This window comes from Aureobasidium subglaciale (assembly GCF_000721755.1).
Source record: "Aureobasidium subglaciale EXF-2481 unplaced genomic scaffold scaffold_29, whole genome shotgun sequence".
Taxonomy (NCBI): domain Eukaryota; kingdom Fungi; phylum Ascomycota; class Dothideomycetes; order Dothideales; family Saccotheciaceae; genus Aureobasidium; species Aureobasidium subglaciale.
The window spans coordinates 16,876-31,544 of NW_013566966.1; the positions used below are offsets into that span (position 1 = coordinate 16,876).

At 52.6% G+C, this 14,669-nt stretch overlaps 4 protein-coding genes across 4 annotated transcripts; 2 read left to right on the forward strand and 2 right to left on the reverse strand.

Annotated features, from left to right (window-relative positions):
- Positions 1 to 1,179: 1,179 nt before the first annotated feature.
- AUEXF2481DRAFT_112137 (uncharacterized protein) lies at positions 1,180 to 3,740 on the reverse strand. Its single transcript, XM_013484517.1, has 2 exons — positions 3,529 to 3,740; positions 1,180 to 3,477 (listed from the first exon to the last, which is right to left on the reverse strand). The coding sequence occupies exons 1-2, from the start codon at positions 3,593 to 3,595 to the stop codon at positions 1,349 to 1,351; spliced, it is 2,196 nt and encodes a 731-aa protein (XP_013339971.1). The 5' UTR covers positions 3,596 to 3,740; the 3' UTR covers positions 1,180 to 1,348.
- Positions 3,741 to 4,316: 576 nt separating this feature from the next.
- On the reverse strand, positions 4,317 to 6,744 carry AUEXF2481DRAFT_8489 (uncharacterized protein; the record flags this gene model as incomplete). Its single annotated transcript, XM_013484443.1, has 3 exons — positions 4,317 to 6,382; positions 6,431 to 6,582; positions 6,638 to 6,744. The coding sequence occupies 3 exons, from the start codon at positions 6,742 to 6,744 to the stop codon at positions 4,317 to 4,319; spliced, it is 2,325 nt and encodes a 774-aa protein (XP_013339897.1).
- A 1,251-nt stretch (positions 6,745 to 7,995) lies between these two features.
- On the forward strand, positions 7,996 to 10,919 carry AUEXF2481DRAFT_33006 (uncharacterized protein; the record flags this gene model as incomplete). The annotated part of the gene is made up of 2 exons (XM_013484464.1): positions 7,996 to 8,759; positions 8,792 to 10,919. The coding sequence occupies 2 exons, from the start codon at positions 7,996 to 7,998 to the stop codon at positions 10,917 to 10,919; spliced, it is 2,892 nt and encodes a 963-aa protein (XP_013339918.1).
- Positions 10,920 to 11,702: 783 nt separating this feature from the next.
- Positions 11,703 to 14,408, forward strand: AUEXF2481DRAFT_101658 (uncharacterized protein; the record flags this gene model as incomplete). The annotated part of the gene is made up of 2 exons (XM_013484518.1): positions 11,703 to 12,661; positions 12,713 to 14,408. Exons 1-2 carry the CDS (start codon positions 11,754 to 11,756, stop codon positions 14,406 to 14,408), a joined length of 2,604 nt encoding a protein of 867 aa, XP_013339972.1. The 5' UTR covers positions 11,703 to 11,753.
- Between the last annotated feature and the right edge of the window lie 261 nt (positions 14,409 to 14,669).

The following is a 14,669-nucleotide window of genomic DNA, read 5'->3' on the forward strand; positions in this document are numbered from 1 at the left end:
CTCTACATACGTACGAACGAAAAATCCGAGTCGTTCCTGCCAGGGTTGACGCTTGAGTCGCTCCTTCCCGTTGACTGATCTCTTTCTGAGTCGTTCCTGCCTAATCTATGGGACTTACGGATGTGGTATGAAATGCGAGGATTCGTACCGTCGGGTTTTCCACCAATGAAAATCCCCCATGCGACATCTGGTGAGTTGCGGGAAGACACAAGCTCACGATATCTGGAAGCGACATTTCGTCAAGGACCTACCGTTACACGCTCCTTCACTAGCTACACACATCCTCTCGGTGATTGAGTGGTATTCTACGCATGCACAATGGGACTATCTATTCGTTTCTGGGTCATGTCGCGGCATTTACCTGGCATCCGATACGGCATGATGAAAGACATCATATTCTCGACACTCGGCAGTACTTACCCTAGGCTCCGACTAGAATCAATAGTAATACCGATGAAAGGTCGGTCTATCCACCGAAGGCCCGTGAGGCTTGGTATATTGGTTGAGTAGATTGTGGCTCGCTACCTGTATCTAGCAAACACATCTACACGCCTGGTAATACTACTCCATGGCTGTCCATCACGACAGTCGTTGTGCTGAAAGACTGGTGGTTTCGATAGAGCCGCCAGTATATGGCTTGTATGGCTTTCGAGCAAATCGTGGTCCGTTCTCAAGATCTGGCAGAATGTGTGGAAATATTGGATGGAGAACCTCGTGTTGTCGTTCCACAGCAGTCTATATCATGACAGTCGTTGTCTCGAGAGGCTGATGTTTTCCAATAGAGGCGCCAGTATATGGCTTGCGGGGCTTTCGAGTAGATCGTGGCTCTGTCCCAAGATCTGGCAACCCACATCTTCTAATATCGGTTATACGCCTCATGTTGCCCATGGCTGTCCATCGGATAGTCGTTGTGCTGAAGAGGCTGATAATTTTCCAATAGAGCCGCCTAGTATAGGGCTTTGCGTAGGCAAGTTTCGTCGCTGACTCCACTCTCCTGCATATACGAACACTTCAGACTTTACAGTGGCTGTCGCAAGGCAACAACATCTATACGAGAAAGAGGCTTATTGGCATCTCGTTGGCCTGAGGATATTTTGCAAATCGTGGCTTGCGTAGCAAGGCGCTATAATGCATTTGACAAACAAAAGACAAATATGTGGAGGCAGGGCTGGGAAAGGGGGCGTATATTTGTGGCTTGGGATATGACATTGCGTCCTTGACAGATGACAAGAGCGCCTCTTTTTTGTTCTTGCACATGCGATTTTGCAATTTCTCCGATGTTGGGAAATATCGATAAATGGCTTGTTGTCTAGTTATGCTAATAGCGAAAAGAAAACCGGTGCTCTTTCTATCTGGCCTTGGTCTTTGCTTTTACTCTGGCGAGTAGAGAGTTCAAGTCCTCACCAGAGGAAGCTTCGGTCTTTGCCTTTTTCTCCCTCTTTTCAGCTGGCGGTGCATCCATTCTCTCGCCGTCATCATCAGCTCTGCCCTTTCTCTTTCTTCTGCCCTCTTCCAGCAAAGCCTTCATACCCTGTGTACCCTTGAATCTAGGATTCGTGGGATCAATGGCAAACTCGTGACTTTCAAACAACTTTGCAAATCTAGGATCTTGTGTTTCCATGCTAAAGTCATCTTTTCCAAGGACTTCGGCGGCGTCTTTGGCTTTCTTGTTGTTCTTGGACTTCTTCTTTAGTGTCTTTTCGGCTTTTGCGATTTCGTTCATGTTGAAGTGGCGCATGTTGTCTGATTTGTCGTCGACCATGAGGAGTTCGAGTTCGGCGCGTTTAGCAGCGGTGGCTGCATCTGCTGCTTCGCGGGCTTCACGCTTCTTTTGGCGGTCGGCCTTACGGGCTAGCTTTTCGGCCTTTTGTGCTGTTACGGTATCGTTGAAGAAGGGGTCGTTGAATGGATCTTCTTCGTCTGCTGGTGCCGTCACTGTCTCCTTTGCAGACTTCTTTTCTGTGATTGCGTCGTCGTCGGAAGCTTCCTCTACGGTTTCCCCGTTTCGTGCTGCCTTCATCTTTTCCTTGCGACGGGCCTTGCGTTCCTTTTCCTTGCGGACGTATTTCTCGCGTGTTGTCTCTTCGATGATGGGTTGGTTTTCGAAGACTCCGTTTTCCTTTGAGGCGGCGTTCGATAGACCAGAGGTGAAGGTGATTTGCATGTCTCCTACCGGGCCCTCATCCTTGGACTTTGTCTTTGCTGCCACCGAGGACAGTCCCAAGGCAGCGCGCATCTTTTGTCGTTGTTGCTCAGCTTTGCTCAGACCGGTATCGTCTTCTTCGCCGTCACTGCTGTCGCTGCCAATGTATGCTTGTAGGTCATTCTCATCAATCTCAGCACGCGAGAAAGCACGCTTCTGTACTTCCTTTCTGGTAGTGTCATCGGCATCCCATGTCAAGCGAACCTTGCTGTGAGTGAGAGCGTCGGTGACGAATTCGTTTGGCTTGTAGCCGGATGAGATCTTTGTGCATTCGTCGCGAGGAATATCGGTGTCAAAGTCGACGTCGTCAGGGACGAATCGCAGATCGAAGAAGTTTGCTGTAGACAGGTATTCGCGACCATCCATACCATCGTAGATCGACTTTGCCGTATCCTTAGCGTCGCAGGTGATGACGGCGTAGTAGTACTTCATGCGGTCCAGTTGGTATTGGCGTAGTTTTGCCGAGTCAAACTCCTCGCCAGTGTCTCCCTTCAGCAGCTCTTTCTTGATTCTCTCTTCTTCGTCATCGGTGTCTTCATCCTCGTCGATCTCTTTTGTTGCGCTGGCGAAAATGTCTCTCGGCGGGCCTTCCAACTCTTCCTTCTCCATTCGCTCCTTGCCGAACTCGCTGGGGTATACGACGGTCTTTGCTACGCGACCAGTAGCAGCGAAACTTTGAGCGACAGCCATAATATCTTCGGCGCGAATGTTGTCCCAATCCAGGTTGACGACGGCCAAACGATGCGACACTTCACCAAGAGGCACATCAGCAGCTCCCTCGTTGGGAAACTCGACTTCGTCTTCCTCGACCTCTTCGTCCTCGCTGTCGTCTTCCGAGCTGCTGTCATCCTCAGAGGACGAGAAACCGCCTTCTCTCGCCGGATCTCTGACTCTTTCGTCTAGTCTCTTCAATTCAGCCTCGATCTCGTCATCATCAGCAACAATATCCTCCTCGCTCTCCTCATCACTGCCCACGACCTCCTTCATCGGCTTCTTGCTCTTCTTGGCCTTCACCTTTTGCACCTTACTCTCCTCCTCCGACTCTTCATCCTCTTCCTCATCATCTCCACCTTCAATCTTGTAGAATCGCTCCAACTCTTTCTTCGCATTGCCCTTTTCAACTTTGCGTCCGTACTTGTCAACCGTGGACTTCTTTGAAAAGTCGTCGTCCTTGAACATGCGGGTGAAGCGCTTGTCGACTCCAACTTTGCTGTGTCGTGCTGAGGGAAGGCGGAAACGAGGGTCTGTGGTCATGGACGCAAAACGAGGATCGCCTGTATACATTTCAGTACGCGATCTTGTTTCTACCGAGTGTTTAGACTTACTCGCTGCTGCAGATGAGGATGCGCCCTCATTGCGGCGACTGCCCTTTCCTTTGCCTTGAGCTGGCATGTTGAGTTGTGAAGTATGCGATAACCAATCTAGAGTATGATGATATTCGCGACTGTAGCAAACCAGCAGGAACTACGGCGAGCAATGTTTTGGAACTGCAAGTTAGTCGCAGAAATGCTCAAGGTAACATTTTTCTACAAGGTCGAGAAAAACAGCCTCGGACATAATCCTCTTCGCCGGGCTACAGACATGGCTTGTGCTTTCGACAGGGTCATACCATTTACTAGCATCAAATCATGTCTTTCGCCCGTAACTTGTCAGCATCAACCGTGTTGTTCTTGATAATTCTGGAGTGGGTGAAAACATATATCATCAATACTACACAGTGGTCTAAGATCCTAAAGAAGCTGTTTCGTGGAGAAAAGCTCGTTAGATCAATTTCTAGCCACGTGTTTTGAGATGCGCACTGTATCTGGCGGTCCTGGACCCCCGCTTCAACACCTCAAATCATAACACGAGCGAAGAGCAGTACGCTTCTGGTAAAATGGCACGGCGGGTACAATCATGTAAAATGTATGGGATAGCGAGTGGGCATGAATTGCTCTTGATCTGATTCATAATTTATCTCAGAACATCGAAACCGAAAAAGTCATCCCCTGAGTTTCCCTTTTTCTGGTTATTGGCACTTCTCTTCGTTAGCGTGCCTCTTATCCATGAACATTCGCCGGATTACATGTCAGCGATATGGTCGCGTACCAATCATGGAAGTTACAGACGCTCCTCATCGTCTGCCTCCAAAGGCAGCTCCCATACCCTGAAGCATAGGCATGCCCATACCGGGGCCGTCTTGAGGACTCCTCATACCAGGTGTACCTTCAGGGCTTCTGATGTTAGAGCCAGGCATCATCATCATGCCTGGGGGTGCAAAGCCAGGGGGCACACCAGGAATGTGGTTCGGGTTGTTGAAGAAGCCAGGTGGTGGTGGACCATGAGCCCCAAACCCGGGAGGTGGCAAGGCCATGCCGGGCGGGAAGCCGGGAGGTAGACCTTGCATACCTGCGCCTTGCTGTGGAGGTGGTTGCGAACTAGGTTGCTGGAAAACGTTGGGGATGTTTGCAAAGCCAGGCGGGTGTCGAATGTTGGGATTGAAACCAGGAGGCATACGGTCACCAGGACCAGGAGGCGGAGGACCACCAGGCATGTAGGGGAAGTTGGGAGGGAAGTCTTGGGGAGCTCCAGGACCAGCGTTGGGCATCTGCTGAACGGCGCTCTGGCGGCGGGGCTGGGGAGGACCATTTGGATAGCTACGCTGAGCTTGCTGCAGGACGATCGAAGGGTCCTCAATAAATCCAGGAGGAGCACGAGGGCGGCCATGATCCATGTGCTGGTTGCCACGGAACAGCTGCTCCTCAATTGACTCTGTGGGACGAGGAGCTTGCGACTTTGGTGCAATAGTCTGAGTTTGAGGTTTCGGTGGTTGATCGAGGAAGAGCTGGAAAGGCTCAGGCTCGTGCTGGCTGCGTGATGGAGGCGCAGCTCTGTTGGCGTTCTTCGCTTGGATCAAGTTGAGCAAGAACTCCGAGTCCTTGTTCAATGAGTTTGGCTTGCGTGAATGCTGTTGATTGAAGCTCTCCGGAGTAGGACCGTTGCGAGGAGCTTGGTCAAGGAAGATGTTCTGCATCTGTTGGGGCAGGTGCGAAGCAGGGTTGTTCGATCTCATGGATGTTGGGTCAGGAGAGGCGACATTGCTAGTAGGGCGGCTGAATTGAGAAGTCGGAGGAGGCAGGAAAGAGTCGGAAGCAAATCCTGATTGAGGGCGAGGAGACTGAGTGGATGCAGGTGCCTTGTCGAACATGGCAGCCAGAGCATCTTGAGGCGCTTGCATGCCGAAGCCGGGCGGCGGGCCAGGAGGGGGACCTCTACCGTCCTGCTCTCTGACAGGCGAATCGACGCCAGAGTGTGAGGTGCCTCTGCGGAGGCCAGCCATGATTCGGAGGAAGCCTGCTTTGTCTTCGTTGGATTCGAGTGGCGCGGGACTGGCGGCCTCTTCGACGGAAGGGCGGGCCTCCTCCTTAGGAGCAAACATGGATGCAAAGCGAGAAGACTTTCCCTTTGCTCCAGCAGGCGCCTTGGTTGCGCGAGTATCAACAGGACTTTCAAGCCTCTTGCTCTCTCCCCAGGATCCGAAGATGCTCTTGTCGAAGCCTGGCGCGTCTGAAACCATGGGAGTTTGTGGTTTCGAATGAGCCGGTGTTGACTTGACTGGTGTAGCGACACCATCGGCGAAGGCATCTTGCTTGGGCTCTGCGGACGAGCCGTTAGCAGCAGCCCTCATGCGCTCTTTCCAGTGCTCAAAGTCCTCCTGTGTGTGCATCTGATTCTTATTCTCTTTCTCCAATGGTTCGTCCATCCATTCGGGCTCCTTCTCGGGAACATCCTGCTGGCGCTCGTTGCGTGCTTTGTCGCGCCAGCCTCCGCGCTGACTGGGCCTTTCACGCTCACGCTCGCGTTCGCGTTGAGGTTCGCGGTCTCTCTCACGATCGCGGTCGTTGTTGTCGCGAGCCCAGCGTTGGTCGAAGCGCTGACCAAAGCCATTACCGTTGCCTTCGCGTGGTTGGCGGGGTGTGAATCGAGGCTCGGAAGTGAATGCATCGTCGTCTTCTTGCTGTTGTTTGGATGAGCGCCAGTCTCTGTTGTTGCCGGTCTTTGTGGTTTCCCTTTCACGGAAGAAGCGGGATCGTTGGTTGGCTGTGGTGGGATCCTGCTGTTCCTGCTCACGCTCTTCGAGCTTGTTCACATTGCGAGATGATGCGAATGACGTCTTTGGAGGGCCGAGTATGATTTCGTCTGCTGGGTGTAAGCTATCGTCAGGGCACCGCAGAGCTCGCGACGTACCGGGCTGCTGAGCAGAACGCGAGGTATGTCTGGTCTGTAATAATGATGGTCTTTGCGAAGAGAAATTGCCCATGGGCGCAGGTTCTTCGGGTCTCTGGGACTGGTTGCGCGGCTTGCGACCGGCATTCTCTTGTTGCGATTGTTGAGTACCTCTTTTCTTGGTTGAGCATTGGTTCTTGAGGGGAGGCGGTCAGAGGAGGGGCTTACTCTATCCACTCATCGATCGAGGGCAGTTCGTCTGGTTTGCGCACCAAGGGCGACTCACGAAGAGCTTTCAATTGCCCTAACGTGTAGCGCGCGCCTTCGACGGCCATGTTGTTGCGGAAGTGAGGGGCAGCGGCTGGGAGAAGCGACGAGGGTGACTTGAGGGAGAAATTGCCTCGCGGGCCGTCAAAAGAATTGAGGTCGGATCAAGGTCGTAATAGCGAATTGACTCTGGTTAGCGTGAATTTTGGGGCTGCATTGGAGTCGAAGTTGGGTGGTTGAAGATGTCGCCTGAGGAGCGAACGGCGAGCGACTTGTTGGAGACGTCAGCTGCTTCGCTTTGTGCTGACAGGATCGACAAGCCGCCGGCCAAATTAATACTCTTCACACGCTGAGCTGGAGCCAGAATGCGAGACGGAGGTTCGAGTAGGTAGTAGGTAGTAGCAGGGAGATGAAGTCAATTATCGCTATGCGCTTGCGGCTTGTCAAACAGGTTAATTTGGTGTGCTCTGCGCATCCACGAGCTCCACCGCCTTTCCCGCCAATCCTCGCGCCCAAGTCTCTTCACCAATTCTCCTTTCTCATATGCTGAGGGCCACCTTGTGCCATTCGACGGACGATTACATACACAGTTGCATCATAGAGAAGACCGAACGGGTCAGATACAACAATCTCGTCGACTTAGAAGCCTGACGGGTTCTGGTGGCCACGCAAGTTCAATTCACTCAACACCCATCTCCCTTTCACTCCAATCTTTCTCACCATCGAGCCCATCAACACTGTCATTCTTGTTTCGTATCTCGATCATCGTGTTGCTGGAGGCTTGTGTTTGTGCAAATGCACAGCCTAAAGCTCGTAATCGTCTATCTCAAGCTAAGTGGCTTCCCTCCAAAGAGCAAACAATGTCTCTCCAAGCCTGCGTTTGTTCGGACTTTCATTGTTCTGCAAATCTACAGCTAGTGTGTGCCAACGTCGTAGCGAGAGAGTGTGAGTACCCATCAGCACATGGGGTCAACCTAAGATAGAAAGAGTGGTTGGTGAAGTCGCATCACGACTCGGTGGTAGCCTGCTCGGAAGTTTGAATCAATGTGCATCGCTATAGTAACAAGCTCGAGTGAACGTGGCAAACAAGTGAGTCGAGTGAAGCACATCGACAGACGAGAGCCCGCGGTCACTCGATATCAAATCTCGTTTCTTCTTCCTTCAACCTTTCTTTCCCTCAGCGCACCGCAAACAGTCAGAATTTTTATTTCTCGACGACCACCACCAAGCACCACCAACTGCTTACCCTGCCCTGCGCCCCTCCTTCCAGTGTCTCCAACACGCACGCCGTAGCCTTCAATAAGCGAAAGCGTTGCACGATGGAGCACTCTGCCGCCTCTCCTTCGCGCGCTGTCTCGCCTCGCGGCAGCAGCAACAGCAAATCACCTCCGCGCGAGAAGCGCAAGCTCGAGTCCTTTGTCGCCGAGTCTGGCGAGACGTGGGAGTTCACCGAACGACCCGTCAAGAAGCCCCGTTCGTCCGGGCCTGGCAGTAACACCAGCACCATCGCCTCGGGGTCGCCTCCCCTCACCCAAAGGCCATCTATCTCAGCAACCTCGCCGACCCGCGGCAAGCGGTCTCGCGACCCGTCGGACCAGGATGCCGACGCTCAGCCCCCTTCGCCCAAGAGGCGCATGACTTCGGTCAATGACCTCGACGGTGACCACGCAGCTGCCCTTCGCAGGGCTGACTGGCTAAGGTCTTCTCGCAGCAGAAGACAGGGGGTTGCAGCAAGTAGATCCCGTTCTCTTTCGCAAAGCGGGCTACTCGGTGAGTTCAACGCGGGCTCTGGCGCAGGTCAGAGTGCCGGCTACGTGGAGTTGGAGGAGTTGGAGGAGCTGCCCGACTACGAGAGTGACGAAGACCTCGGCCAGCATGCCGACAACACCCCTGAACAAGTGGCATCGTTCGGGGTGCCTGCCATGACCCTGCCTCCCGCCAGTTCCTTCCAGGAGGGTCAGGAGTCGAGAATGCCTGCGGTGGCATCAATCGAGACCGACTCGGGCAAGAAGCACCCAACAGGCCTGTTGTCTGGTCATCTCTGGACCCCCGACTGGTCTCTGAAAGTCGCTCTCCGAGTCCCGTAACTCGTTACAAGCTTGCTCGTGCCGACAGCAGCGGTAGTGAGAGCGAGGTCGACAGCCCCCAACTGCTCCGAAGCAAGTTCGGTGGTTTCGCTCAAGCTGCCGCAACAATTCGACATCGTTCCGAAGCCCAGCAGCAATTAGCGAGGGAGCCTGGATATACCAGTACCTCAGCCAGCGGACCCGGCCTTGTCGCAGCCGTGGGTACCGCCACTACCAGCACCAAGGGCCGTCTCTCGCCGATCAGAGAGTCCAGTGCTGAGATTGTGCAAGCCATCAAGCTTCAGAGCACTCCGTCTCCAGTCTCCGAGTCTCATGATATCAACGCGACAATTCCGCCAATGTTTGAGCTCTCACCATCAGCAGAGCAATTACCTACAATGTCTCCTGCATCCCTACAATCCGGAATCATCGACGAACCGTCGCAGCAGCTCTTATCCGAACTCGAAAACTACGCCAGCAACAGCAAAAACTTTTATGAATCGCAAGTGAAGCCAGAGAAAGTGAAGGTCGAAGACGAGTACAGCACAATCGTCAGCGCCCATGAAACAAAGTCGACAGAGACGCGCGCAGCCGCAAACGCCGCAAACCCCACAATCCCGCACCAACCACAAGTTGCTGCATCCGGCGCGTCAATCGTCAACTCACGCGCAGTCATAACTCCCATCCTACCGACCCTCGAATATACCGAGGAAGAATTACAACACATGATGGCGATCCACGCGACCGAAGGTCCAGGAGAAGATGACTTCGAAGTCCTGCGCATGTTATGCGATGAATATGACGGGCGCATGGAAATTGATGACCCTGAAACATTCAATACCGCGCAGGACAGGATCAGAAAACAACGCGACGAAGATATCAAAAAGGCCAAGGAACTCAGCAAGGCGCGTCAAAAGGTCGAAAAGCACCGCTCGCACATCGACGAAGCCCCAGACGAAGAGCTCACCGATGAACATGAATCAGAAGAAGCCGATGATGATGACATATATACCGACCACCTTCTTGCCAGCTCTCCGGATGGCTTGCAAATCGAAAAGCTCCGTCTCCAGACCGCAGTTGAACACTGGAAGTCACCCTGGCCAAAGCCTGAAGATCTCCCATCAAATCACTGGGCACAAGAAGCGCGCACTTTTGCAACTAACCAAGCAAAGGCGTCGAATGCTGCTGAGAAGCATTACTGGGCCAGTCGTAGCATTCAAGCAGAATCTTACGCCAAAGGAGAGTTCAAATCTGCCCGAATTTCCAACATTCATATTTCGCTTTCTTTGGTCGATTGGAAGAAGAGCATTACCACATCCGAAGAGGAAGCAGCTGCTTTTGCCGAAGAAATCAGCCAAATCACACTCACCGAAGAGGACCCAGAGGCAGCCTCGAAAGCAAGACTCGCCGCCTTTCTTTCCCAATTACCTCCTGATCTGGACCAAAGTGTCACAGACATTCTCAACAAGACCAATCCCCGCCAAGCAATTGTCAAATCTCAAGAAGGCAACGACCTGAGTCGCGGAGACTTTGCCACTCTCCTGGATTCCCCTAACTATCGCACCGGCGAGCCCGAAGGATGGCTCAACGACAACATTGTCAATGCCTTCTTCACCGCGTTGTGCAATGGCATGAATGACAAAGCCGGTCACACCAAAGGCAAGGTACCCCCTTACACATCCTATGCCACTGGCTGGTATGGCTCTGTTGTACAAAAGGGTGTTACCGCTATCGAGAGATGGTCGCGCCGCAAGGGCATCAAAGGCGACAAGCTCTTGCAGTGTAAGCGCATATTCTTCCCAGTCAACCCGGGCAATCACTGGTCTCTGCTTGTCATTTGCCCAGACATTCACACGATCGAGTACTTGGACAGCCTGGACGGTGGACACTCAGTGAATCGCAAGAGCGCCAAGTACATCAAATTGGGTCGCGAATGGCTCAAGATGGAGCTAGGCGACAAATACGTCGAGGCTGAATGGAACCCAGTCGACCGTCGCAGCGCCATCCAGAACAACGGCTCGGACTGTGGCGTATTCACTTGCCTCAATGGTTTGACCTCTGCACTTGAGCTCAGTAACCCGGCAGAGGAATTTGGACCAGAGCAAATCCCCCACGCTAGACGCGCAATGGTTTCTATGCTCAAGCTGGGAGGTTTTAGCCAACACTTTGAGCTCTGAGGTCTTCTCTCGACTTCAGCCAGAGGCCGGCATGGTCGCTGGTCGAAGAGACGACCCCTTTGCATGACAGCAAAACAACATAAGATCGAACACGCTACTGCCCTCACAGCCTGCGGTCCCTCACCACACCTCTACACAACTCACACTATACAACACATATTACGCAGTAAACCGCCGTGAGGACCGCGGGCTGCTCTTTCCATACATGTCACTGCCCTTACACAAACATTCAACGAAGGGCAAACATACACTACGGAACAAAGAGGGTGGCAGCATTGAGTTTATTTCACTTCCGAGCAACAACAAGAATCTAACCTGAGCAGGAAGTTGAAATGAATGTTCGACAAAGAAGTGGAGAAAGAAGAGAAGGACGGCGACAGAAGTACAGCATGACGACGGCGCGGTCGGCAAGATCGGGATTCGAGCAACAGCATGGACGGTTCTCTGCATTTGATTCCTGTTGTTTAAGCGTCAGGCGAGCGGGTGGGAACATGAACAAGGAGTTTGGGTTGTCGCATCTGGTGGGTCGCATCAAAAGGACTTTTCAAGTGCTGAATTGTTCTATTCCATGAATTGAAAGAAGGAAATATGGGTGCACGCAAGCAATGAATAATCAGAGTCAGAATCAAATATTTGCGATGCCAAGTTTGCATGTAACTTGATCGGGAAGGCATGTTCTAAGTGATGTTTGCGGAGGCTTTCACATGCGACGCTTGGGGCAATGACGTTTCTTGTCAGTTCTTGGTGGGTCATGCTCAGGCGGACAGAATGACAAAAACAGCGCTGGAAAGAGTCGCCATGTCGTCTGGCTGAAGATGAAGCGTGCAAGGCGACATGATGGCTTCTTCGACGACAAATCAGTATATCCGCCAGATACTGCACCATAGCGAGGCACCACCTCCAGTGAAAGCCCGCTTTTTCTACACCTCACCGCTAGCAATAGACGATCCGCTGTCCCCTCTACCGCCTTCAGCCCAGACTGCCCAGACGACGTATGCGAAACTACCTCCACGGCCCTTCTCCGAATTCGACAACACTGCCCTTGACAAGTCATGGCACGACCTCCGACGGAAGCTGCTCCGATACAACGAAGAGCGAGGCGAGAAGCAAAAGCCACAGGCAGAACCCGAGCCTATCACCAGACAAGAGAAGGGAAAGCAGGCGAGTCTGAGTGTGCTGAGTAGTTCCCCCTCTGGGCACCGGCCGCCGTCCAAGAGCGATGCTTCGACGAGGAGCGCCAGACCAACAGTCATCCATGAGGCTCCAGCTATCCCACCAGAGGCAGAAATGCATGATACGACTGGCACTCCCTTCATTCGCGCCCCTTCCTCGCGTCGAGCCGATCGAATTCCATCTAGACCTCAGCCACAACTGCTAGATAGTTACAAGTGGGACGACCCGCCAGATGTAAACGAGGAAGCTTCGAAGCCGCACGCCGATCCAGAAGCGCCCTCTGCAAAGATAGCCGTTGGCGTATCACGACTGCATCATGTGGCCATGCCAGATCTCAACTTGGAGCCCATATACTGGCGGCCAGTCAATGACGTTTCTCCAGTCGTACGAGCCACTTGGTTCTACAAGGACACCATGCTTCCGGTCGAGCCTCCTGTTGCAAACATGCTCGAGGCAGGTTACACCGAGCTACGACCCTGGACCGAAACTTGGAGCGATGAACTCAACAGCGCTGTTGAGGTTGGCGCTGCGGGAGAAGCAAAGATCCTACACAAGCTTTGGCCCGATTTGTACAAAACACTTGAGAGCAGGCCAAACACTGCCAGAACAGAAATGGGTAGTATCACCTCTGTGAACTTTGATGACGAGCCCGCCACGGCTGAGAAGGAGCGTGAACATGCTGTTGAAGTCGCTTGTGATATCATCGACATTGCTGCAGGTGTTGATGGACCTGATAACAAAGCTTCGGGCACATCAACTTACTCCTCAGGTGGTGGTCTCCTGAGATGGTACCCTACGGCTGGAGTCGTTTACGCCAACGCAGCTGATGCCTATATCTTGAAGCCCAATCTCCAACCATCCGCATACTATGGTCGTCGTCCATTCGCGAACTACATACGCAAAGGTCGTAAGCTTGGTATTGCTGTCGTTCGTGGTTTCGACCAAGCGGCCTATGACCGCCTTTATCCGACCAAGAAGACGGCCACTGCTGCGAAGGCCGAAGAGGGTGTGTCAACCTCACAGTCAGGTGCAACTCCGAATCGACGCATGAAGTTCGATCCTGCTCTCGCTCATGCTGAGCGCCCGAAGGTCACCGAGCTAATCTTGGTGATCCACGGTATCGGTCAGAAGTTGTCAGAACGTATGGAGAGCTTCCACTTTACGCATGCCATCAATGCCTTTAGGCGAGAGGTCAGTGTCGAGCTGGGCACGGACAGTGTGAAAGCACGGCTAAGAAAGGACATGGGCGGCATCATGGTCCTGCCGGTCAATTGGCGTCAAAGTCTGTCTTTTGAGGATGGACAGCGAGACGTGCCGGATGATCCTGCTCTGAATGATTTTGGCCTCAAGGATATCACACCTGAGACTTTACCCTCCGTACGCAACATTGTCTCGGATGTCATGCTCGACGTCCCTTACTATCTGTCGCATCACCAGCCGAAGATGATTGCAGCTGTCATCGGTGAAGCGAATCGCATCTACAAGCTTTGGTGCGAGAACAATCCTGGCTTCTCTCAGTACGGACGTGTACACATCATCGCACATTCCCTGGGAAGTGTTATGGCAGTCGATATTCTGTCAACACAGCCGACCTCTATACCTTCCGAGTTGGCTGACCCGACGACGGTCGATCTGACCTCATCGCCATCTCTCGAACATTTCCTGTTTAATACTTCTGGTCTCTTCCTTTGCGGCTCGCCAGCCGGCTTCTTCTTACTCCTCAAGCGAGCTTCTTTGACGCCACGACTGGGCAAGCAAAAGCCAGGCGCAAATCCTTCGTCAATCAGGAAGCCAGTGTGTGGTAGTCATGGCACATATGGCTGCCTGCCTGTGGACAACATATACAACATCATCAATCCGTATGATCCAGTGTCATATCGTCTTAACGCTACGGTGGATGCCTCGTATGCGTCGTCACTCAAGCCAGCATGGGTGCCTACAGCCAACTCAGGGTGGTTTTCCTCATCTGGATTATGGTTCTACACGTCACCCGAGGGCGTATCAGCGACTCGCCCAGATCAGCTACCTAGACTGCCTTCCAACGTCGAATTGGAAACGCACAATTTCTCTCGCGAGGAAATTGCCGAGCAGCGTATGCTTCTTCTAAACGACAATGGACAAATCGACTTCTTCCTCAAGTACGGCGGCGGACCACTTGAAATTCAGTATCTGACTATGCTTGGAGCGCATAGTAGTTACTGGCTCCTCAAAGACTTTGTCCGCATGATCGTGTTGGAATGTGGAAGAGGTCTAGGCAGAGATGGAACGATCTTGGGCATGAGAGCTACAAAGAAGAAGACACAATTGACGACGTGAATGGAAGGGAGGAGAAATGTTTCTTTTTGCGCGACTTTTCGATCATGTTTTAATTGCTTCTAATGATACCCACTTTCTCCTCTTCAAAGACACACGATTCTAGTCGGCATGCATGGCATTTGACATGAAAAGTCGTTGTCGAAACAGACGAGCATAACCTCCCCATATGCAAAATACTGTCACACCCTCTCTTCCAGGAGATCAAAGCAGGCAACGACGAGCTATGAAAAGGCACAGTCATATCTCGTATCGGTGAAACTA